A 24,971-nucleotide genomic window follows, 5' to 3' on the forward strand; every position below is an offset into this window, starting at 1 on the left:
GTTCAATTTGAAGCATTCCTCAGAGTCTAGATAATTAAATAAAGCTATATAGTATGTTTGCTAATTATACAGCAAACTACAAGCACCATAATTTGCTCTTAGATTCTAACAAATAAAATGTAAGTTTTTGTTCTAGATTAAAAAAAAGAGCATTAATTTAAAAGGTCTGCTTTAGCTTTTTTTCAATTAATCTATTAATTGGATAAAAAAAAAATTAAAATTTTTCACTTATTTAAAATAATTTAATAAACAGGGTGTTAAAAACAAAGCGCAGAATAAAAAAAATAAATTTCTTCTTTTAATTTCCCAACCTGCCCCCGCACACTTGAGCACAGGCTTGCCACACTGCCTCCAGATATGCCTTATACCCCCCCTGATATGCCACTGTGCCCTCTAATATGCCTTACACCCCCAGATATGCCCCTATGCCCCCCATATATCCCCATGCCATAGTGCCTTCTGATATGCCTTATACCCCAGATATGCCCATCTGCCCCCGATATGCCTTATAAACCCCTATATGCCGCTCCGCCCCCTGATATGCCTTATACCCACTTTATGCCACTGTGCCCCTGATATGCCACCCCCCCATGCTCCATACTCCTTGGTGTCTAGTAGGGGCAGCCGGTGAATGCGTGATGTGCATAGACAACCCCTGCTGCTGCTGCCCAGAACTTTCGCTGTCGTTCCTTTGAATGAGCACCAGAAGGTCATGTGATGCCGGTGAAGCGCCAGTGGAAGCCCCAGTGGAAGTCCCGGCAGTAGTGGAGGATCACGGGAAGGTCACACCACACTGGTGCTCCATCATAGAAGCCCCAGCGGAAGTGGAGGACAGTAGAGGAGGATGTCTGCGCGCATCGCACAGACGCCCGCCGGCTGTCAGAGAGGAGGATCCGGGTCCCCTGCAGCGCTCCAGGGATCTGTATCTTAGTGTTATCCGACCTTTGTTTGAGGTCAGATTATAAACCTCATTTTATATTCGATAAAATCGATTCAACTAATCGATAATGAAATTCGTTGGCAACGATTTTCATTATCGATTATGAAATTCGTTGGCAATGATTTTCATTATCGATTATATAGATTAGTTGTTGCAGCCCTAGAAGCTGTTATAGCTGCAAAGGGGAGTCCAAGTACATGTTAATGTCTATGTATTTAGAATGTAATTTCATAAAAGTTCTTGTTGGTGTAATGGTCAGGTGTCCCAATACTTTTGTCCATATAGTGTACTTTCCATTCTGCAAGGGAGGGCCCAACCGAGACAACCCTATGTACAGCCTGTTTTTTTTTTTTGCCATGCACTACTACTTTCAGATATTTTATTATATATATCTCAAATTGTATATGAACATAAAAATCTCCTAAAGTCAAGAATAGTGTAATTATCTCTCCTACTAACGAGGCCCAATTCCTTGGGGTCATCCTTGACTCAAACCTCTCCTTCATCCCTCACATTCAGTCCCTCGCCAGATCCTGCCGCTTGCACCTAAAAAACATCTCTCGTATCCGCCCATTCCTCACCCAAGAATCCACAAAAACTCTGGTTCACTCACTTATTTCCCGTCTTGACTACTGCAACACTCTTCTGGTTGGCACTCCACTGTCTCGACTCTCTCTACAGTCTATCCTAAATGCTGCTGCTAGGCCCCCCTCTGCGAAACCCTCCACTGGCTCCCAATTACCTTTAGAATTAAATTTAAGATCCTGGTACTGACATATAAGGCCATCCATAACACTGCTCCTCCGTACATTTCTGACCTCATTAGCAAATACTCTCCTAATCGATCCCTACGTTCCTCCCATGGGTTAAGGCTCTCCTCCTCACTCATCACCTCTTCCTTTTCCCGTCTACAAGATTTCACTCGAGCTGCCCCATATCTCTGGAATCTACTCCCAAGGGACTAATCAGCATTCACCCTCCCTCCCGACATTCAAGAAACATCTAAAAACCTACTTCTTCAGAGAGGCCGCACCATCTTAGCTGCCTTAACTTCCTTGTCATCGATACAACCTCCACACTACCTCTCACCCTTTCTCTATGCCTTTTGTTTGTCACCCCATTCCCTCTAGATTGTAAGCTTGCAAGCAGGGCTCTCTCCAACAAATGTATCGGTTTGTCTTAGTCTGTCAATTCTTGTCTTGTCATATCCCTTGAAATTATGTATTGTATTAAGCGCTGCATAAACTGTTGGCTCAATATAAATAAAGGATAATAATAATAATTAAAGACAAATGCTATTTCAAGATTTTTTTTACACAACCCATTGTAAAGGTGCCTGTTGCAGCCAATAATTTTTGACAATGACAGGTCCATCAAGATAATATAAATTAATATGTAGGGCAAGTGAACTAAAGGAATATTTTTATTTTAATGTAAGTAGGTCAGAACTTCAATGTTGTTGTCTACAATGTTGTCTGATATAAGCGAACACGTTATTTGTAGAGTATTCGTTCTGTACAGAAACATAGAAATACATTTGTGGAAACACACATTTAATGTAATTGGGTTTGCTTTTTGTTTGAGGCTCAAAATTTTGAATTAAGTTCTGCAGAATTTATTTAGTCTTTAGACAAGAATGAAAGCAGAAAAATAAAACAAGGGGTAAACATGAGAAAAAAAAGATCATGTTTTTACAATCTACATACAATAAGTTGGTATTTACAAATGATCTCTTCTCAGATGAACTTTAAAAGTATTATTAAATAATACCCTTGAGTCTTGAAATATAGCAAAAGAAAAAAATTCAGGAAATCTAGTACTCCACTTACTCTTATGCAAAACCTTTTTGAGTGCATACAATTTTTAGAGTTAAAATGATATTGCTCAACTCTTATAAAACCTTACAAAACACTGAAACACTGCTAATTAAGCAATGCCTCATCAACATCTGTCATTTATAATTACATATATGGATTGTAGAATAACAAAACAGCAATGTGCAGAAATAATTTTATGTTCAGCATTGATATCCATTGTACACATAGTATACCCAACGGAACATGTCATCTTAACCCAGAAAAGTGCTGTTTGTGTAACTGTGCCAAGACTGCAGCATTCCTCCAATCCGATCAAGAGTAGGAAGGAAATTCCAGACCAAAGGGTCACTATCTGAGTGGAAATTAGCAGCAGAATAAGCAGTTTGTAAATGGTTAGGGGGTTCAAAGATTTTTTATTTACTTAAGGGCAAGTTTACAGGACAGTTGTGTTTCAGCTTCTTTATTTCATTATACATTGTGAAGGGGCACCCCCCAGTGAGTTTCTGTTGCAGGAAGAGCTTTGCTGGCTCAGCAGGGGCCGATCCTATATTTGGGCCCTCCCCCAACAACCCCTTAACATCCCTTCTTCCCTCAAAGAACCACAACTCTTCTGCCAATTCTCCTTTTAGTGAATAAACCCCTTTCTATCTTCAGAGACATAAAAACCATGGGCTCACCTATGTAAATGAGTAATAATTATAGAAAGGGCAAGATAAATAAACAAGATGTGATCCTATTAACACCATTAATGGATTAGGGAGTTACAGACAGGACGTTGCATGCTGTGGATGAACACTCATATGAAAGCTGAGTGCATAGAATATTAAATGTAAAATTATAAAGCTTGTCAATGATGTCTGTTTATGCGTGCACAACACACTTACATATACACATACCAACTCCATGTATTCACATGTCTAACCACAATAAACATAATACACATATATGCTGACTGAGATGCTCTGAGTCATTAAGATTTAAAAATAAAACATAAGGCAGTGCTATGACCTTCTCTACCAGTGGTTTGTATAGCCCCTGGGATTCTCCCATGCCTATTTAACCGATCTTAACAGTATTGGGTCTCATGAGGTAAGCTGTAGAGATGCTCCAGACGCTATAGGTATGAGGGCAGGGTCCTAGGCCTCCAAGGCCGCATTGCATTCTTGGTTGGTGTGTAACTCTGATCAATGTCTGCCTGGTTCCATTCACTCTTCTACAAATCTCAGCCAGCTTAGTTAGACCCGCTTCTCATAGTTCCACCTCTTCCAGTTCATATATGAAGACTGGGTATGTCATATATAAAGACTGTCCCAGGTATGGTAACACCTCATTGACAAAATGCTGAGATGTTATACAGGGGAACATTACTGGCCAAGGACACTTTTTAAAACAAGAACTTGTCTCCAAATAGAAAAGGTAGTTTAGGAACATGCTGCATTTCTCAGCTAATGCATACCTTGTCTGAAATAAATGTACATTCTACTATGACCTGAAGATACATACAAAGCAAATTCGAACAATTTTGTAAACTAGGTTCAGATGAAAATTCCTGAAATTCAAACGTTATGTGACCACAGGTATATTTGTTTTAAATAAAACATCCACAGAGTACAGGATAAGGAGGGCTACAAAGGCCAGAGAAGAGTGACAGATGTGGCAGAAAGAAACCTATACAAGAAGGCCTGATCAAATATTTTTGCGTGTGGGTTTTCCAAATTCTTTTTCAATCCATATAAAAAAGATTTTAAGTGGAACACTCCTTATCACATAAAAAGCTGTGGTGAAACATTCCTGCGGAAAGGTCACTCCATGGAAAACGCTAAAGTTCATCATGTTGTGTGCCTGTAGAAACACAAAAAAAATGGTGTGAACTTCTAAGAAAAAGAGCAAATAAATAATAAGCAAGATAATTATCCCCTCTCAGTGTTCTGGCATGCTCAATACACAACACTTTTGGACAAACATGACCAGCCGTACATCCTCTTTTTAAAGCCATGGCTCAGCGTAGAGGCTTTTTTTTTAAGACTCCACTGACTACTGGTTTAGGATATACCGATGCACTCGAGAAATTTACCAGGCCGATTTTTAATAAATATGTTTTTTGTCGAAAACTGCATTTAGAAAGTATATTGACATAAAGCACATACCGTAATGTATGCACACTGGACATAATCATAACATACGTTCAAACTAGCAGCTTTAACGATATTTAGGAGTCTCTGGAGCAGTGTTCTTCAAACTTTTTTCCCTCAGGTTATCGGCAACATTCAGACAGGCTTCCATCTTTAACGTGAACCAAGCACTCCCTGCATGTGCAGATCTGAGTGTGCTGTGAGGGGGCACTACCCAGGGCTGGGAGGCAACTCCTAATTTAAAGAACCTAGAGCGACATTGTGCCATATTTGCCACTATGCTCATATCCTTTACCATTTTCAGATGGCTGCGTTCCATTACTTTTCTGCTCTTCGATTCGTTTCAGCAGCTGCCGTATCTCTGCGTCGTAGTCTTTCCACTCTGGCACAATTCTGGCCGCAGCTTTTAACTTGGGCTCTTTTGTTTTGGGATTGTTGCACTAGAACATATAAAACATGACTATGATGACTATCATACAATATATTGTCTTGTATATTGTACCAACATTTAGGGATAAACAACAAAAACCAAAGTCAGCTTCTGCTGTGTGTTCAAGTTTACTCCTTTATGGACTTTTCATTGATTTGTAAACAGTGCTCAAGTCCTTTAAACAAAAACCCAAAACATGCAGTGTTCTTGAGAGAACTTCTAAAGCTTCTAAACAGAACAATACAGAATACACTAAAATACACATATATCCCGAGTGTTAGTATAACTACAGATATATCCAGCTTTTTAAATCAATACATTATGCCACAGGCTATCAAGAACTTTAAGATGCTGTCTGAATAGCTGCCACTTTGCCCTACTTACCCCAGGCAATAATACAATTTGACTTCCCAGCCTTTGACAGATTATAGAATAGTTTATTGAGCATTTACAGTATTAGATGGTTCCCAGGCGATCTATTGCATTTTTATTCTATAGTTTGAACACACTTCCTATGCAATGATAATTTCAAGCCCACGGATAAGATCTTTCCCCATGGCTTATTACACATCACCCCTTCAGGCATGCGCAGAACATGAGCCGTCAATTTCTATTAACAGCACAAAGGAGACTATTCTGCGTACCTAGTAAAGAAAACAAACTTAAACGTATATTCGGACATTAGGGCATTCCATGAGGTGTTGAGTTTTTACAATTCCAAAAAAATATTTTGCAACAAGGACACATTTATAAGCAAACCAATACTTTTCCAGTGACTTACAATAAAGTATTCAAAAAAATTAAATACCAATGAAACTGCCACAAACTGTTAAAAAATATGTCTAAATATATATTTTTAGAAACATTACAACAAGATATAAAATTGTGCAATCCTCTATCTTTTAAAAGTCCAGTTAACCTTTAATTGATGTGTATATATACACATAACAGACATATACACAAACAGGATGACATGACAGCGCAACACAGATGGAGTTTATTCACTAAAAAGAGAGTTTGCAGAAGAGTGCTTGTTTCAGCTCACATCATTCCTGTTCAACTATGAAAGGTCAGAACTATTGGGTTACTAAAAGGTTTTTCCAGCAAGAATGACTGGGCTGGCCGTGTAAAATGCATAACTGAATGGGTAAGGACACTTATGCTGATTTCACTATACATTATACGGGGCCAGTTAATCTCTTCATCATGTATAGTGAAGGCAAGGAGTTGAAACTACAGCTCTCCTGCAGACCTTCTTACAGGGTTCTATTAGAAATTTGTTCTTGTTTTTAATTGAAATGCTTGTACTCAGGCTGGGATTCTTCTAAACTACACAGAACCACTCCCGTTCTAAAGTTTCTTCTTCTTCTTCAACTTCTAGCTGTGATACATAATTGCAGAAGGGTTTTTTTAATGATCAGCCTTTTAAACTTTTAACTCGGATCGGTGAACACAAAGTTCCATTGGAACACAGGAGTGATGGGAGTCAAAGGGCCTCTGTACGGCTATGAAGATATTTCATTCAAAATCTGCCGTTTCCAGCTCCAATAGTCTTTACAACATTCTACGCTGTATTTCTGATCCACTTGACGGTATTTTAATGGACAAAATGTGCTTTTCATTCACAAACTACTACATTTTGTTTGAAGGGTAGTGTAATCCAGTCTGGAATCAGAGACACGGTGTAAACGTGTACAGTGTTTATAAATGAAACATGTTTACACCATTCTTATTACAATAAATACTTTCCTACAAAATGCAATAAAAAACAAAACTGCATTTAAAAACAGAAGCGGCCTCAAGGAAAGGCAATAATCTCTTTACTTCCACAATGATTCATTTGTTGCCTACAGCTGCTTGACTACTGTCATTAGCAACCCTGACAGCTCTGCAAGCAAAATTCAGTATCCTCCATCAGAAAGCTTAGCAACAAGATTGTCATACTTAATTCCCACATCAAACCATGTGCTCGTCCGAAAAGTAACCCTTCCAATAAAGGCTTATACAGAAAGGGAATCAAACCCTATTGTGAGCACAAACGGGATGTCCAGGTCTAATTGGCTTAGAAGCTTTGCCAATTCGAAAAGGAACAAGATCGAAGAGGAAGGGGAACGTAAAAAGAAATGACCGTCTTTCACTTAACAAGAGCGATTATGGCATAAGAGTAGTAGTGATGAGCACAAAGAGATGAGATCAACTCAGTGGAAGTATTGGCACAATTCTAGGAATGGTCAATGATAAATCAGGTTTAATTCCCTTTTCACACTATGACTGCGATGCTTGAAAGATAATGAGACACTAACATTATGGGAAGATTTCAAGCTGCCTTGATATTCTGTTAAAAAAAGCAGCTTAGTGTAAATTTTGAATTTTTAGCTGCCCTGTGGGACTCAGTCAGGTCTGGGTTTATTTACTAAAGTGGAACACTAGGAGCTCCAGTTTATTGACTTAATTATGCATTGTTTAAAGGGCCAATCCAGCTAAGTGATCCCTTTAAATTCTTTTGTGGTTGTGGATCCCCCCCCAACAAATGCATTTGGCTCTTTCTCCACCCACCAGCTAAATGACCTGGGGAGGGTCAAATGCATCTCACGCACATGATGAACCCACATGCATTTAGATCTAGCAGTGGCTGAAAATTCTGTGTGTTTTATTTCATTTTGGAATAATGCATATTAAAAGGTACTTTAATAGGCATCCTTGTAACGTAAGATTGGCCATCTGGCTCACGGGCCTCAAGCTGGGTGTTCATGCTCACGTGTGTATCAAATCAGTGCATATCCAGCTTCTGGCCGCATCTACGTCAACAGGCAGCCGCTAGACTTAGACTCTGCCTCGTGATCACCAGACAGGCACTGATAGAAGGAGTACTGCAAGGGCTAAGCTAGTCCTGCATAATGCATAGGTAATAGGGAGATTTCGTGAAAATCATCTCATTTTTTAACTATGAGTTATACAATTCCAGCTCAGCAATTCTTCATAATGAAGGCTGTGAGATGAAATGAACCTGCTGCTGTTTTAGAGAATTTAATCCCCCTGTCACAGGGTCCATACCCTTCGTAACCATTACCAACCACTTACCAAGTCAATGGTTTTGGCTTTTTCCTTGGATTTATCATCGCACCAGGTTTCACACCAAAGCCATTCCTGGGGAAGGGATTTTATTGATACCTGATGAATCATGTTGTTTGGTAGGTCCTGTGTGTAAAAAAAATAAAATTAAAAAAATCAGGACGTTTATTCATAGCGCACCAGCAGACAATAACTTTAACACATTAAGACACTTTGGTACAAGCTTACAACACTTCTATCATAATAAAAAATACTTTCACCTGCATTGATCATATTATATAATTTTATAACATACTACCCGCTGTATAGAACTCTTAATAAGACTAAAATCTACAGAATGTTAAATATCTCCTAAAATACCGACTACTTCCATCAGTATTCTGGCTGTGTATGATGGAGGCATCATCCAAAAAAGCTCATTACACCATTTTTGACATTAAAAAATAAGTATATTTAAATACATATGCATGCCCTTGACATTTTTATTTAGTTTTTTCTTATTTTATGTTGATCGTTTTGAGGAATCATTCCGTGACACACTCAATGTCTACATATTAGCAGGGATCCGTATTTTCTACCTCACATGCCAGCCAATCTCAGTATAGATCAGTTGGACGGTCCTGGTCCTTTTTATTTCATTTTTATTCACTCTGAGAGATCAATTAGCATATTCTCTTTAACCCTCGACAGGAATTACTTTTAAACAATTTGCATGATCACTTAGTACACAATTCTATATAGGAGATACGTGGCTGGCAAATAGAGCTCAGATGGCCAGCTATGTATCTACAGTATCTCCTACGTGGCTGGTAGATTAAATTCCATCATAAAGGTTCAATTACGTGCTTCACTAAAGGGCACAAACATATGGCTCTTATGAAAACTTTTACATCTCGGGTGGTAAAATCATTTGGTATTGTCACCTGTATTTAAGCAGGAATACAATCTATGAAAACGGTGGAAACGTTTCACTTGGTATGCCCACACATCATTAAATAGTATACAATTTGAAAAGAGAATGCCTGTGTCTGGATTAGGGCTGCAACAACTAATCGATAAAATCGATAATAATCGATTATGAAATTCGTTGGCAACGAATTTCATTATCGATTAGTTGAATCGATTATTATCGATTATAAAATGAGGGGTTTTTTCAGCGCAAACGCTCTGAAAAATAGCCCTCATTATATAATCCGTTTCAGTGACTCACAGCAGCAGCTCCTACTTACCAGCCCCTCCCTGTAATCACTGTGACAACTGGCCCCGCCCCCTTCCTTCTCCCAGAAGGCCAGAACCACATGGCTGTGACACTCATCTAACTGTAAGTATAAAATTAATATTTGGGCTGCTGAAAGTTAGGGGAGGTGGGGGTTAATTTAGGGGCAGTTATGGTTAATGGGGTGTTTAGGGTTAATTTAGGAGCAGCTGTGGTTAATGGGGTGTTTGGGGTTAATTTGAGGCAGTTGTGGTTAATGGTGTGTTTAGGGTTAATTTAGGGGCTGTTGTGGTTGACAGGGTCTTTAGGGTTAATTTAGGGGCAGTTATGGTTAATGGGGTGTTTAGGGTTGATTTAGGGTAGTTGTTTTGATGGGGTATTTAGAGTTAATTTAGGGGTAGTTATGGTTAATGGGGTGTTTAGGGTTAATTTAATGATGAGGACTGAGGGTTAATTTAATTAATTTATTAAAGTTAACTTAAGGTGCAGTTAGAGATAAAGGGGGGCCAAACTAAGGGGAATCTAAATCCTGGGGGCAGTGAAGATTAACCCAGTACTTATTTATAAAAGTATGGTGTCAGTGTGCTGTGAACGGGTCTGTGACTCTATGAGGGGACTATGAGATATCTGGGGGGTATAAGGCATATCAGGGGAGGACGGAGTGACATATCTGGGGGTATAAGGCATATACGGTATATAAGGCATATGTGGGGAGGGCAGCGTGGCATGTCTGGGGAGGACGGAGTGGTGTATCAGGGTGTATAAGGCATATCTGGGGCCACAGTGGCATATCTGGGGCCACAGTGGCATATCTGGGGGTAGAGTGGAGTGGCATATGTGGGGAGGGCAGCGTGGCATGTCTGGGAGGTAGTGTGGCATGTCTGGGGAGGATGGAGTGGTGTATCAGGGGGTATAAGGCGTATCAGGCACAGTGGCATATGTGGGGGTGGAGTGGTATATGTGGGAGGCAGCGTGGAATGGCATATGTGGGAGGCAGCGTGGAGTGGCATATGTGGGAGGCAGCGTGGAGTGGCATATGTGGGAGGCAGCGTGGAGTGGCATATGTGGGAGGCAGCGTGGAGTGGCATATGTGGGAGGCAGCGTGGAGTGGCATATGTGGGAGGCAGCGTGGAGTGGCATATGTGGGAGGCAGCGTGGAGTGGCATATGTGGGAGGCAGCGTGGAGTGGCATATGTGGGAGGCAGCGTGGAGTGGCATAAGTGGGAAGCAGCGTGGCATATGTGGGAGGCAGCGTGGCATATGTGGGAGGCAGCGTGGCATATGTGGGAGGCAGCGTGGCATATGTGGGAGGCAGCGTGGCATATGTGGGAGGCAGCGTGGCATATGTGGGGGGCAGCGTGGAGTGGCATGTGTGGGGGGCAGCGTGGAGTGGCATGTGTGGGAGGCAGCCTGGCAAGCCTGGGCTCAAATGTGCATCAATTGGGGGGGCTGGTTGGGAAATAAAGACAAGAAATGTATCTTATCAAAGTTTTTTTTTTATTCTGCTGTTTGTATTTAACATCATTTGTTTATTAAATTATTTTAAATAAATGAAAAATTTACATTCATTTTTTTTATCCGATTAATCGACAAAATAATCGGCCAACTAATCGATTATGAAAATAATCGTTAGTTGCAGCCCTAGTCTGGATAAGTGAACGATTTACCAAAAAATAATCACAAAATATTGAAAAACTCAAAAAGCCTCGAAGAGGGACTTCCCGATCACATAAAGCAAGTTTAGGGCTGCAATGACAAAACACGCACACAATACCATACTTTTCCTTCCTAACACTTTCACAAATATATTTTTGTTTTAATTACATCTTTGCTGTGCTTTGATGACAAATTGGGAAACTACATGTTTGAGAAGAATGTTTCTGTGTTCAATGCAATGCCTGGCTCACCCTTTTGAAATGGCTAAATCCGTAAGTGCCATTCTAGAGCCTGCAGTTTAGAATCGATTTTCGTCGGAAGTCCGTAAACTGCATAAACGCCACAAGAATCGGGGTAACCAGCAGCAGTGATAATGCATTCAAGTTATTTTTTGTGTTTTAAAGGCATTCGTAAAAATACTACAATACTGTCGGGAACAAAAATTGCTCTTAATGAGCTGAAGACCAACAGAAAATAAAACGGGAAGAAAATGCATCAACAATATATTCATGTAAGTAATTTCTGCAGGTGCCACAATAAATCCCTCACAATGGATGTGTTTACCCCTAACTAGTACGTCCATCAAGGAACCATCTAGAAAGACAACCCATTAGCCAAAGGTTTTTTTGTTTTGTTTTTTTAATGCTAACAATTTACGGTAATCAGTAAGGATAGAGCAGAGAAGAATACAACTATTCATTAAGCAGAATATGTTGGAACCCAAAGCATCCTAGAGATGCTTGGTCATACAGATGCAATTAAATAAAACAGATTCGCTGTTTATATTGGAAACATCACCGGGAAACTAATACATTATCTGAAAAATAAGCCTTTCAGTAAGAAATACAAAGACGGGAAAATAAATCAGTTATGTATTTTCTAAATATTTTTTTTTACAATTTTTCCAGTGTTCAATAATATACTATTTTCTGTGTGATTTCTAATGGACATTTACAAACCTGCATTAAATTTATTTCCAGTGTGTATTTTCAAAGAGAAGGAAATGTGATTTTAATGGGTTTTATATTAAAATTATATACTCTTGCATTTGAAACAGTTCTGCCATCTCCAATCTATGTTATATCACACCCTTATGGCAATGCTCATGACCTCTAATATTTGAGGTAAAAAAGAACCCTAGTAAACAGACAGTGGCGGAGATACACTTTATATTCTTTAGCACTGGCAGGAAACCAAAATAACTCGCTGAAAGACTTCATGAAGAGAGGAGCAATGCAGTCCATGAGACCAGGTGTTCAAACATTAGCCACAAGTGCACTCAGATTCTTACCATACACACAAAGAAACATAAATCATGAAGTAAAAGCCATTTGACAGGTTTAAAAGATTATTTAAATGCTACTTTTACTCTTTGGTTGCTTTTATATCAATACATTTTAGAACATGAAAGAAAGAACTGCTCTTTCAAATCTTGTATCTGTCAGCTTCACATTCTTTTAGGATATATGCTACAACAGAGCTGACTGTAAGATAACATAATATACATACACACACACTACACGATTTTGGAGTGTTTCTGTGGGAATTTTTGCCCATTCATTCAGTAGAGCATTTGTGAGGTCAGCCACTCGAGAAGGCTTGAATCGCAATCTCCGTTCCAGTTTATCCTAATGGTGTTATATGGGTTTGAGATCAAGGCTCTGTGCGGTCAGTCAAGTTCTTCTACACCAAACTCATCCAACCATGCCTTTATGGACCTTGCTCTGTGCACTGGGGTACGGTCATGCTGGAAAAGGGCCTTCCTCAAACTGTTCCCACAAGGTTGGAAGCATAGCTATGTCCAAAATGTATTGGTATGCTAAAGCTGGACGTAAGGTGTCTAGCCCAACCCCTGAAAAACAGCCCCATACCATTATCCCTCCTCCACCAAACTTTACAGTTGGCACAATGCAATCAGGCAGGTAATTTTCTCCTGGCATCTGCCAAATCCAGCTTTGCCCATAAGACTGCGAGAGAAGTGTGATTTGTCATTCCACAGAACGTTTCCACCGCTTCAGAGTCCGGTGGCACAGTGGTTTACACCAGTCGATCAGACGCTTGGCATTGTACTTGGTTGATGTAAGGCTTACATGCAGCTGCTTGGCCATGGAAACCCATTTCATGAAGCTCCCGCTACAAAGTTTTTGTGGCGACATCAATGCCAGAGAAAGTTTGGAACTCTTTAGCTATGGAATCGGCTGAGCGTTGGCACCTCAGCACTTGGTGACCATGCTCTGTTACTTTGCGTGGTCTTCTGTATCCTTTGTGGCTAAGTTGCTACTGTTCCTAAATGCTTCTACTTTCCAATAATACCACTTCCAGTTAAGTGTGGAATATCTAGTAGAAATAAAATTTCAGGAACTGACTTATTGCAAGGTGGCATCCTGTCACAGTACCACACTTGAATTCACAAGTGTTTGTAAATGCAGACTGTAGCAATGGGTCTGATTGAAACATCCAAATTCAATGATTAAGGGTGGTATGTCCAATACGTTTCTCCGTATAGTGTGTATATACACGCCCTAGGAAGCCTGATTAAATTTACTAATTTGAGAGAGAATTATGTACTAACAATGTAGAAGTTTCTACAAAGATTCCTGCAAATTAATACATGAATACATTTCCTAAACTTTATCCAAGCAACAAACCAAGACTCAAAAGATCTGCCCATATCTATAGATGTAGCTCACAAGGCCATATGCTCATCAAGTTTATCTTTAAATAATTTTGGGCACCATTTTATTCTGCACAATTGCGCATCGTTTACCTGGTCCAAATTAGATAAGCTGTTTGGATCCTGGCTCAGTGCCTGGTATTGACCTCGAAGCCGGTCCCCAGCGGCGATCTTCCTGAACTTTTTTAGGTCCACCACATATAAAGCACTGAAAAATTATAAAATTACATTTTGAAGTGGCACACAATAAAACATCACCTATAATGGTGTGAAAGTGTGCTGCATTTACCTTATGTGGTATTTCCTGTGTCCAAGATGTGATGCCCAATATCCAGACTTCCAGAAACGGTACCCATCCATTTCTCTACGACTGTCACAAAAAGGTGTGTAGCCATAAGGAGCTCCTCCAAGGTTAAAATCACGTAGTTCTTTTAAATCTGCCCTCACAATCTATTTCACAAAAACATGGAGGGAATAAAAAACATTTGATTTCATTGTTACAGGACTATATGAAAATGAATCAAAACCAATATAAAAAAAAAAGGGTTGATGTTAGCGATGGTCACTATACAGTAAAGGATCTGCAAACTGAAAGTTCTTATTTAGAAGACATGACCAGACTACAGGGACAGACACAACCCAAGCGTGAAGACAACAAAATCATCTTATAAGTGTCACATTAACACTATACAGTATGGTGCAAGCCTGGCAGACCTTGTGGTCCAAATTATTATTATTTTTTATTGTTTTATATAGCGCCATCAAATTCCGTAGCGCTGTACAATGGGTACAGGATTTCTCCTTGCCCCTCCCATTTCTCAAAAATCCAGTTTCAGCGAGGTAACACTTCTACCCCTTTCACACAGTGAAACTGCTTGGGTATCAATTACATCTGCCCTTTCATAAATATGACCTCAAAATCCATACGGGTCCTTTCCTCCATTAGAGCTAAGTTCCCTCAGCTTCCCATATGGCAGTGCCATTATCTTCAAATCCACAGGTTCATCTCCAGAATTCTCTCCAAAACTGATTGGAATAATCGATTACACGATTTCCTTGATAAGGCCAACCAGCACAGGATACTCTACTACACTCTTTTAGACTCTCCCTTTTCTATGAAGACCATGACACCATCCAATCTTGTATGAAACTATAGCTGACCCTAGATTCTCCTAGATAATTACAGACTAATTCAAAGAAGTTGATTCTACAAGAAGATTCTACACATGGCATATATTTCCCCGTCTGGTAGTTATGGAATGGGCACATTGTCAAACATATTGCTGTCGTGACCACTGAGCTGATGCATTACCTATGGCAATGGAGGGGTATCCAGACCTTTATGCTGTATCAGAACTAAAACCTATATTTCCCCTCACACCTCTATTTAAATTTTCAGTATCATAAATAACTCTTACACGAACACTCATTGCTGTAGGACTCAAGACTATTCTACATCACTGGATGAGCCCTTAGAACCTACAACGGCTCTCTTCAAGTCGAAATTGTTATTTTTATATACAGTATGACATTTTCTGATTGATGTATGTCTTTGTGTCTTGCAATCATATCAATTTATTGCCTCTTACTACCAGGGTTCAGGTGAAATCTCCACGGTAGCAACTTTTACATGGACAGGACCCAATTTATACATCTACCTCTTGACTCCAATGCTTTTGGTAACCCCTCTCTTGAATGGCCATTGACTAATTACACTTTCTAGGGTATAGCAGACCTATATCTTCATGTTCACTCACCAGAAATTTCTTGCACTTTGACAGATTTATGGGCATAATTATTGGCAGTGTTTTCAAGTTTTTATATTTTTTAATTTTGTGTTGTTGGATTTGTATTACCACGTATTTGTTACTCTGTGAAGTTAAGTGTATACTGACTTTAAAATATAAACTTTTAATAGAGAAAAAAAAACGAATTTGAAGGCGTTTACTGCACAGGCAAGAACTGATTTGCTCCACTAAGCCCTGTATCCCCTATTATGTTCACATAGGGACAAGCCTGGTAAACTCTTTATACTGCACTGGATGATCATATCAAACAATATGTCTTCCCTGCTATGTATTTCACAAACCATTTCTCAAACACTATGAAACAGTCTGGAATATATGGACACGTCTGAGAAATCATAATTGTATCGTTTCTTTTGTGGTGCAATGTTGACAATCTGTAAGTAAAAAGTGACAGTTCTTCTGTCCAGCTACAAGCTTAATGTCAATAACCCTGATCCTGCCTAGTATTTTAGCGCACATGTCTTATCACAACTGCTAAATAATGCAGTAAATTGGCATGTTATTCATTATTAGTGAGTATTGTTACAGGGTCACCGTACCCAAGGCTGGGTACCCCTGTTTGAGGTCTGAGGAATCACCAGTCAGTCCCTCATACGGATAGCACTCAGCTATCCACGGATCATCCAGACCACCATTCGTAGTAAACCAAGAAGAACTCTCTTTATTACAAACACACAGAACTTTATACAATCTCAATGCAATGTGTACCGAACCCAACCCCCAATCCCATCAGCCACATCCCATCACAAATCCCATCTGTATACAGGGGATGTATCAGGTGAGGGGATTACAGAATACAATGGGTTCCCCCACCTGTGTTATCCCCCCTGTAGTGCGGGTGCCGTCTGGGCAGACAGGGCTGTGTTGGCTGATTAAGAGCCCCAGCCAGATTATAGGATCGTCTCTTTGAAGGCTGGGGCTGAATCCACATCAGTCTCTGGGCCGGTTACACAATAAACACAATATAACATATTACATATATTACACAAAAGTGCTCCGTGACCCGGCTAAACTTCATATGACACATGAGCCAGCTAGCCTGGCCCTGTCACAAGTATGCCCTTCCAGTACATAACTATAGCACAGTGAACCTTTTAGACATGTGAGAAGTGTTTAAGGTGACATTTCCAAACACACCATTTGATGATGAGCTAGGCATCAAACTGTTAATATTCAGACTAAATATGTTTCAACTCCAGAGCCTGACATGGATTTGTAAGGCTTACTAAAGCATTGGTTCTTACGCTTTTCTCATTAAAGCAGGCTTAGGTTCATCTCCTTAGTAGCTACGGGCAAGACACAGATCATTTAAACACTCAACATCGTCAACTTACAACTACAAGGATGGGGGATGGAAAAATACAGAAATGAAAGCCTTGTGTAGGGATATTCAGTAAGTTAAGAGAAAGACAGTAATGTGTTCCTCCTAGGATTTTAAGACTATTGATGTAACTAGAGGTCGGACAAATTTGGCTTGGATCTATGAGCCAGCCAAAAAATGTAGAAGCCAGTGTTTTTTTATTTTCATATATTTAAGTTTGTTATACCTCCTCTCTATCTTCCACTTCTAATGTAATGCTTCACCATCATGTGTTCTCTTAAATTAAATCCCAAATGTGTATTTTATATTATGTCCAACTGCAGTAAGAAACACCAATTTGTGTTCTGCAATACCCCAACATGCAAAGGTTTAAAATGTTTAGGGGAAGCAATGAGACAATGAGCTGCTGCATCTCTACCAAAGGTTACGTGACACTGCTAGGTGCTTTGCTGTACCCATCTCCGTGTGCCCCTGCAACCACACAAAGGGGTCCGGATTCCCTGAGGCCGGCCCTAGCCAGTGCTACCCCCTTATCCTGCAAAACCCTATATGCCAAGAACTGATTTCTGATGATTTCATGGTGACCTGGCATCGAGGTTTGTTGAGTCCTAAACATAACTACTCAAGGTGGATTTTGAATCACATCTTGTTTGCCACTAAGCCCGATATCTGGATTTAGAATAAAATATATGTTTTCCCTCTCATCACTACCAACAGTACTTCCACATTATCATTGTGCATGAACTTTAAACCAGATCTCAAGATCAAACTTCTTTTAAATATTAAAGCTTACTGCCATTAACTGGAATATTGCGTTGTGTTCTCTTACATTTCAACCTTCTATTATGGACATGCTCTGCCAATAGATAGCAACTCAGGTATTGTGGAACTACTGCCACTGTGTGATGACGACCATGATGTACACCAGCTTAACTAACTGTTGACTCTTTTCAGTCAATATAGGCGTTAATATTGACATATGTTATAATCTTGGGTACTACACCTTTGGTCAGAAACATTTGCTTCACAGAGGAATTACAGACCAGAACTCAACCTCTACTTACTTCAAAGGGCTGGTTAAGGATATTTTTGCACTTCACAACCAACCCACCAAGAGGAACCTATGTGCTTGACATCCCCATTTGCTTTCAGGTTAAAATGGGACTATTATTAAATGTTTTAACTTGCATCAGCTTTGTATGGAAGCTAATTAAATGTTGGCTCATGTATCTCAAAACTTTTGTTAAGTTGGGCACTTGATTCAGTTGTTAATGGAAGATTAATTTAACATGCATTTCCTTACCTGGTCTGCATCCACAAAAATAATTTTGTCCACAGCAAGGGGAAAAAGAACATCCAGGAAGAGAATTTTATAACCCCAGATAATCCTCTGCTTCTCGGTCTGTTGGTGAAGCCATCTTGGCCATTTGTACTGCACTAGCTCATACTGAAAACCATATTCTTTTGCCATATAGGGAATAATTTCCTGGGGATGTAATGAAGAGTTGTTGTCCATTGGTACATTATGGCAATTGTGTAATTTGTGTGATTTTCTATTCAATAAACTCCTTTTAAGCATAATTAGCCAAAACACAACCAAATATTGAAACATTTATCCAAATGCTGTTGTATTATAGAATAATGGTTAACAACTCTGTGTTTATGATTAAATGATATATCGCAATAAAAATTACATTTAACAAAGCCGGTATTTTTAGTTTTCTGCATTCAAGTATCTATATGTTAATACATATGAACACTAACAACAAACACTAGCTTTGTATTTTTGGTTATTTATTAAAGGACTTTCGTCAATTCACCTCCTGCCCCTAGCCAGGCTTTTAATCACAACCCTCATAACAAGTGAACAATCTTTGGCCTGTTTATTACTAATGGTTATATATATATACACATACATACAACATAAACAAAACTCACCTTGAATTTAGGAGAAAGATAGTTTTTTAAAAACCAAAACTTTACCGGTGTTTTTGTATTCTGTAGAACAGAGAGCATCATAATTCTAGAAGAAAAATAAAACTTATTTGGCCAAATCTCACGGTCCTATACATTAAAGAGAAATTAATATTTTTGTCGGGATTACTTTTTAAGTCTCTAATACTGCTTTTCATTAAATGGATACTTATACCTGTAACATCTGTGTACCAATAACATTTAACACCTTGGCACATAAATATTTACTCTGCATCTTGTACATTATATGCATTCTAATGAGCATACAAGCATATTTTAGAGGTTTATTTACTAAATCCTTTTTCGCCATTGTATTCCAATTAGAAAAAAATAGCACTGTTATAAAATAGGACTATACCGATTCTTACTGAAAACCTGCAGAAAAACAATGCTATGAACTCCTTGCAAGAATGTCTCCTAAATGCAGTCCCCTCCACTAATATTAGCACCCTTGGTAAATAAGAGTAAAGAAGGCTGTCAAGATTGCCTTTATTGCTCAACTCTTTGTTCTTTTCTTCAAAAAAATACACACAATTCTCTGCTCTCATGGATGTCAAATAATTGCAAACACAACAAAGGTTTATCTAAAAATTATTGGTTGTTGACAAAATGGGAAGAGGCTATAAGAAAATACCAAAAGCATTGAAAATTACCATTTCTACCATGAGTGCAAAAATTAAGAAGTCCCTGTTAACTGAAAATGTTATGAATAATCCTGGACTAAAATGTGTGTGTGTGTCTATATTCTCTAAACGCAATCTGATGAGGATTGTTTGAGCGGCCAAAAAACCTCCGAGGATCACAGCTGGAGAATTGCAGAAGTTAGTTGGGTCACCTAAATTACAATCCGACATGACCTACATCACCACAAATTGTTTGCGAGGGTTTCAAGACAAAACAACTGTCATCAAAAAACAAACTCACCCGTCTTCAGTTTGCCAGACACTACTGAAACTTCAAATGGGATTTTGTTCTATAGTCAGATGCAATCAAAATAGAGCTTTTTGGCAATACACACCAGAGGTAGGTTTGACGCAGACAGAGAGGTAAAAGTACCTCATATGCCCACGGTTAAATATGGTGGTGGTGGCTCTTTAATGTTTTGGGGCTGTTTTTCTGCCAGAGGACCTGGACATTTTTGTTAGGACACATGGCAACAGATGTTAAACGAACACATGACTGCCTCTGCCAGAAAGCTGAAATGGGCCGAGGCTTCTTTCAGTAGGACAATGATCCAAAATATACATCAAAAGCAACACAAAAACTGACCACGAAATCAGGGTCCTACAATGGCCATCCCAGTCCCCTAACTTGAACCCCATAACAAACCAGTGGGTTGAACGGAAGAGGAGAGTCCTCAGTGCTACCTTCCTTTGCCAAGATAACAACTCTAAGAGGGTGACAATAATTGTGCCACATGTATTTAACATTTTTTCTTTTATAAACCAGTGTTGTGCTTGCAATTGTTTGATATCTATGAGAGTAGATGATTTTTGTGTATTGTTCACAGCCTTTCTTCGTACTTACCAAGGGTGCCAATATTAGTGGAGGGCACCGTACATAAAAGTGTAGGGGAATTTATAAGATGTTGACTAATCTAGAAGGTATTGTTCATGGACATGTTTTGTTTTTTTGCACTGAACAGGAACTATCCCCTTTGTTCCACAATAATACATTCCTAGAACATCTATGTTTGCCATGTGTCTAATTCCAATGTTATAGAGTTTTTTACCAATAACAAAATGCTTCTAGTGTTTTGAAAGTATCACTTGGTTTTGTAACACTAAGTTATAAGTTATCCAAAAGGTTTTTGTTTTGTATCTTTTATGATTACTAACATTCTCTCTGCTTGGATAATTTCATGTGATGACTAAAACATTTTTGCATAACAAGATAAATTTGAACAACAGCCACCAAAAGCAGAATAGATGGAATACTGCTCAACCATTTTCTGATTAAATGAGTATGTTATATATTGTGGCATACATAATCTTACTGACATTTTGAAAACATTAGCTTGACTTATGAATGTATCTTTTTTTTTTTTTGTTATAAGACCCAAAAGATTAGGTGACCTTGAAGTGAAAGGAATTGAAGCGTACACACTCAATTTCCGACACTAATAATGTGTGAGATTGTAAATAATGTTACATGTTTGGCATCAGCCTCTGTTTTATGTTGTAAAGCTAAGGGACACAAGTAAAAGCGTCTTTAAAACTATAACACAGTGTCTTATCGGAAACTTTTACTTTTGGTGTGAAAATCTGTTTTCCAAACTACTGATCAATTAAAAATAAAACATCCTGTGTTTTTGTGAAAAAGCTCAGTAAAATGTAAAGCCATGTCACTGACCATAGCCCCCTGCATAAATTCATATTCATAGCAAATGTTAACTTTTTACCTTAAAAAGCGTTCATATAAATGTCCTGAAGCAACAGAGAAGATGTTTAGAACATCAGATTTCTTCTCCTTTTCCTCATTATTTCCTACTCCTGTAAAACTTGACAGTAGAAATAATGTTATTTTTTTTTTACCACATCACCCATAGGAATACCACTTGTTAGTGCGATCCAGGTCTAGAAGCAGCAGTTGTAATTGAGAGGAATTTACACATTATCAGATCTATCAACTCTCTATGAAGACAATATCTGTAAGACTAAAGACCACATGCTGTCTTTCCCAATTCGATAGATATTTAGACATCTAGCCAAATCATTATAAAATACCGTATTTGCTCGATTATAAGACGAGGTTTTTTCCAGAGCAAATGCTCTGAAAAATCCTCCTCGTCTTATAATCGGGGTCGTTTTATAATCAGACCTCAACTAGGTCTGACTACGAGACGACTAAGATCCAGATCCCCGCAGCTGCAGGGGACCTGGATCCTTCTGCCCCCCCCCCCCCCCACTTACCGGTACTTCTGAGTCCCCGGTGCTTAGTCCGGGCAGCGTGTAGAGCTCCACACGATTCGCGTACACAACTCCCGCTGCAGAGTTCCCTGTGATCTCTGACAGCCTGGGAAGGTCTGCGTGATGGACGCAGACAACCCCCTCCGCTAACCGCACCTCCTCCCGGCTGCAGCGGAAGTTGTCTACGCGAATCGCGTAGAGCTCTACACGCTGCCCGGACTACGCACCGGGGACTCAGAAGCTCTGGTAAGTTTGGAGGAGGGAGGGGGAGGGAGTGTTAAATGGGGGGCATAAGGCATTTCTGGAGGCAGGGTGCTCTGTGAAATGCCTTTTAACCCCCTTAATGCCACTCTGCCTCCAGAAATGCCTTTTAACCCTCTATACACCACTCTGCCTCCTGAATTGCCTTATACCTCCCTATATGCCACTCTGCCCCATAATATGCCTTTTAACGCCCTAAATACCAGAGTGGCATATAGGGGGTATAAGGCATTTCTGGGGCAGAGTGGCAAGCCAGGGGGCAGATGTGAAAAAAAAAAAGGAAATAAAAACAAAATATTTTTCTCAATCATAGCTTTTATTAAAAAAAAATTGTTCACAAAGTTTACATGAAATAACATTTACTGGTAAAACTTTTTTCCTATAGGGTCGTCTTATATTCAGGCTTTCTTTTTTTTCATAAATTAATATTCAGATTTGGGGGGTCGTCTTATAATAAAGCACATATGGTATATTCTTTAAATCCTTTATATTAACCAATGTAGGAACGTAGCATATGTAGGAATAAAGTACTTAAGCACCCTAACCATTTCTGTGAGATGCTTCGGGTCTACGCTGGTTCCTTTCCTTTTACCAGCAGTCAATTTGACGGCAGAGAAGAAACACTGGGACCATCCAGTCTGACCATTTTTCCTGATGTAAGACTCTGGTCTTAATCAGTCCTAGATTCAGGATAACTTTATTTTATGTACCCCTTAAAACAGAACATTTGGCCATCACTGTCACTTTAAACCAGAGGGCTATTGTGACCCAATACTTTTTGTTGTGCATAAGGTAAGATGCACACACTCGTGAACATATATGGCATCTAATTCTTGGGTTTATTTCAAGTAGTGTATAGGCTTGTTGGGTTCACGTGGAATATGAGCTGATTACATAAAGTAGGGCTGAAACAACTCTGAATGCTCTGAAAAACTCCTCTCCTTATATAATCCGATCTCTGTTTGAGGTCGGATTATAACACTAGAATCCAGATCCCCCGCAACGCTGCAGGGGACCTGGATTCCCCTCAGTGTCGGCCGGTGGGTGTCCGAGCGATGCGCACAGACAACTTCCGTCTCTCCCCTCCACTTCCATACACCCCTCTGACTCCTCTCCCCTCCCATACACCGCTCTGCCTCTCTCCCGACTCCCTGGTATTTTTTGAACCTCCGTTGCTGACAGGCACTTTCACTGCAGCTTCATAGAAGACTCAGCGTAAGTGAAGGGCAGTGACGGAGGCTGTCTGTGCACATCGTGCAGACCCCCAACGGCTGACAGAGAATCAAAGTCTCCTGCAGAGGATCATCCTCTCTGTCAGCTGGTGGGGGTCTGCATCGCACAGACAGCCTCCGTTACTCACCTTCACTTACGCTGAGGCTTCTATGAAGCTGCAGTGAAAGTGCCTGTCAGCAACGGAGTCGGGAGAGAGGCAGAGCGATGTATGGGAGGGGGGAAGAGTCAGAGGGGTGTATGGGAGCCACCCTCCCATACACCACTCTGGCTCCTCCCCCTCCCATACGCCACTCTGCCTCTCTACCCGGCCCCCTGGTGTCTTGTGAACCTCCGTTGCTGACAGGAGGCAGATTGGAGTATGGGAGGGGGGAGGAGGCAGAGTGGAGTATGGGAGGGGGGAGGAGGCAGAGTGGAGTATGGGAGGGGGGAGGAGGCAGAGTGGAGTATGGGAGGGGGGAGGAGGCAAAGTGGTGTATGGGAGGGGGGAGGAGGCAAAGTGGTGTATGGGAGGGGGAGGAAGCAAAGTGGTGTATGGGAGGGGGGCAGGAGGCAAAGTGGTGTATGGGAGGGGGGCAGGAGGCAAAGTGGTGTATGGGAGGGGGGGAGGAGGCAAAGTGGTGTATGGGAGGGGGAGGAGGCAAAGTGGTGTATGGGAGGGGGAGGAGGCAAAGTGGTGTATGGGGGGGTATTATGAATTTCAGGGCATATAGGGGGTATAAGGCATATCGATATTAGGCATATCAGGGGGGGCATAAAACATATCTGGGGTAAAAGGTATATCAGGGGGCTCAGTTGCATATCACTGGCATATAAGGAGTAAAAGACATATGGGACAGAGTGGCAAGCTGGGGGTCAGATGTGCATAACTGGGGGCAGTTTGGTAAATAAAAGAAAATATAAACAAGGCTTTTTTCTCATAGTTTTTATTAAATATGAAAAATAGTTATCATATGAATTAATATTTACTAATAACTTCGTATTAAAACCTAGTTTGAGAAACACCGTGTTTGGGTTCTTGTAGCTTTTATTATTATGTCAGTAAAATAAGAAGGTGAATAGAGAGAGGCCATTGCAATAAAGAGATGAAAGTGTAAATTGTATGTTTTTTATTACATTATTTTAAATTTTAAAAAATTGCATTTTTTTATCCGATTAATCGAAAAAATAATTGGCCAACTAATCGATTATTAAAATAATCGTTAGTTGCAGCCCTAACATAAAGCAAACTAGAAACCACCCTCAAAATTAAATTCACTTAATATCTACAAACATGCTATATTAGCTATGCATATAAACACACATACCTTTTATTATTTGTACACACTATGCTCAGTTAAGAATACGCTATAAAACTTTTCAAGGTAATAGATATTAGAATTTCTAATCAATGCAATTTCAGGTTCTAATCTTTCTGTTTAATTTGCATGGACATGATAGCTACCTTATAATGGAATTCCACAGACCCGATTTCTCCTCCGGCTCACTGCTCAGGAGATCTGCATGCATCTGATCAGGTCTCTTCTGTACC

At 39.8% G+C, this 24,971-nt stretch overlaps 1 protein-coding gene across 1 annotated transcript in view; it reads right to left on the reverse strand.

Annotated features, from left to right (window-relative positions):
• Positions 1-5,137: 5,137 nt before the first annotated feature.
• Positions 5,138-24,971, reverse strand: part of LOC149299902 (UDP-glucose:glycoprotein glucosyltransferase 2-like) — an 85,724-nt gene continuing 65,890 nt past the window's right edge. Inside the window, exons 31-38 of the mRNA XM_089485857.1 lie at positions 24,885-24,970; positions 21,442-21,540; positions 19,005-19,089; positions 18,370-18,552; positions 14,227-14,387; positions 14,031-14,145; positions 8,401-8,517; positions 5,138-5,329 (exon numbers count right to left, since the gene is read on the reverse strand). Of these exons, the coding sequence (XP_089341983.1) occupies positions 5,138-5,329; positions 8,401-8,517; positions 14,031-14,145; positions 14,227-14,387; positions 18,370-18,552; positions 19,005-19,089; positions 21,442-21,540; positions 24,885-24,970 (1,038 nt within the window). The remainder of the gene's footprint in view (positions 5,330-8,400; positions 8,518-14,030; positions 14,146-14,226; positions 14,388-18,369; positions 18,553-19,004; positions 19,090-21,441; positions 21,541-24,884; position 24,971) is intronic.

The sequence above is a fragment of the Sceloporus occidentalis genome, unplaced genomic scaffold, assembly GCF_023333645.1.
Source record: "Sceloporus occidentalis isolate IW3139 unplaced genomic scaffold, rSceOcc1.0.p SCAF_27, whole genome shotgun sequence".
Taxonomy (NCBI): domain Eukaryota; kingdom Metazoa; phylum Chordata; class Lepidosauria; order Squamata; family Phrynosomatidae; genus Sceloporus; species Sceloporus occidentalis.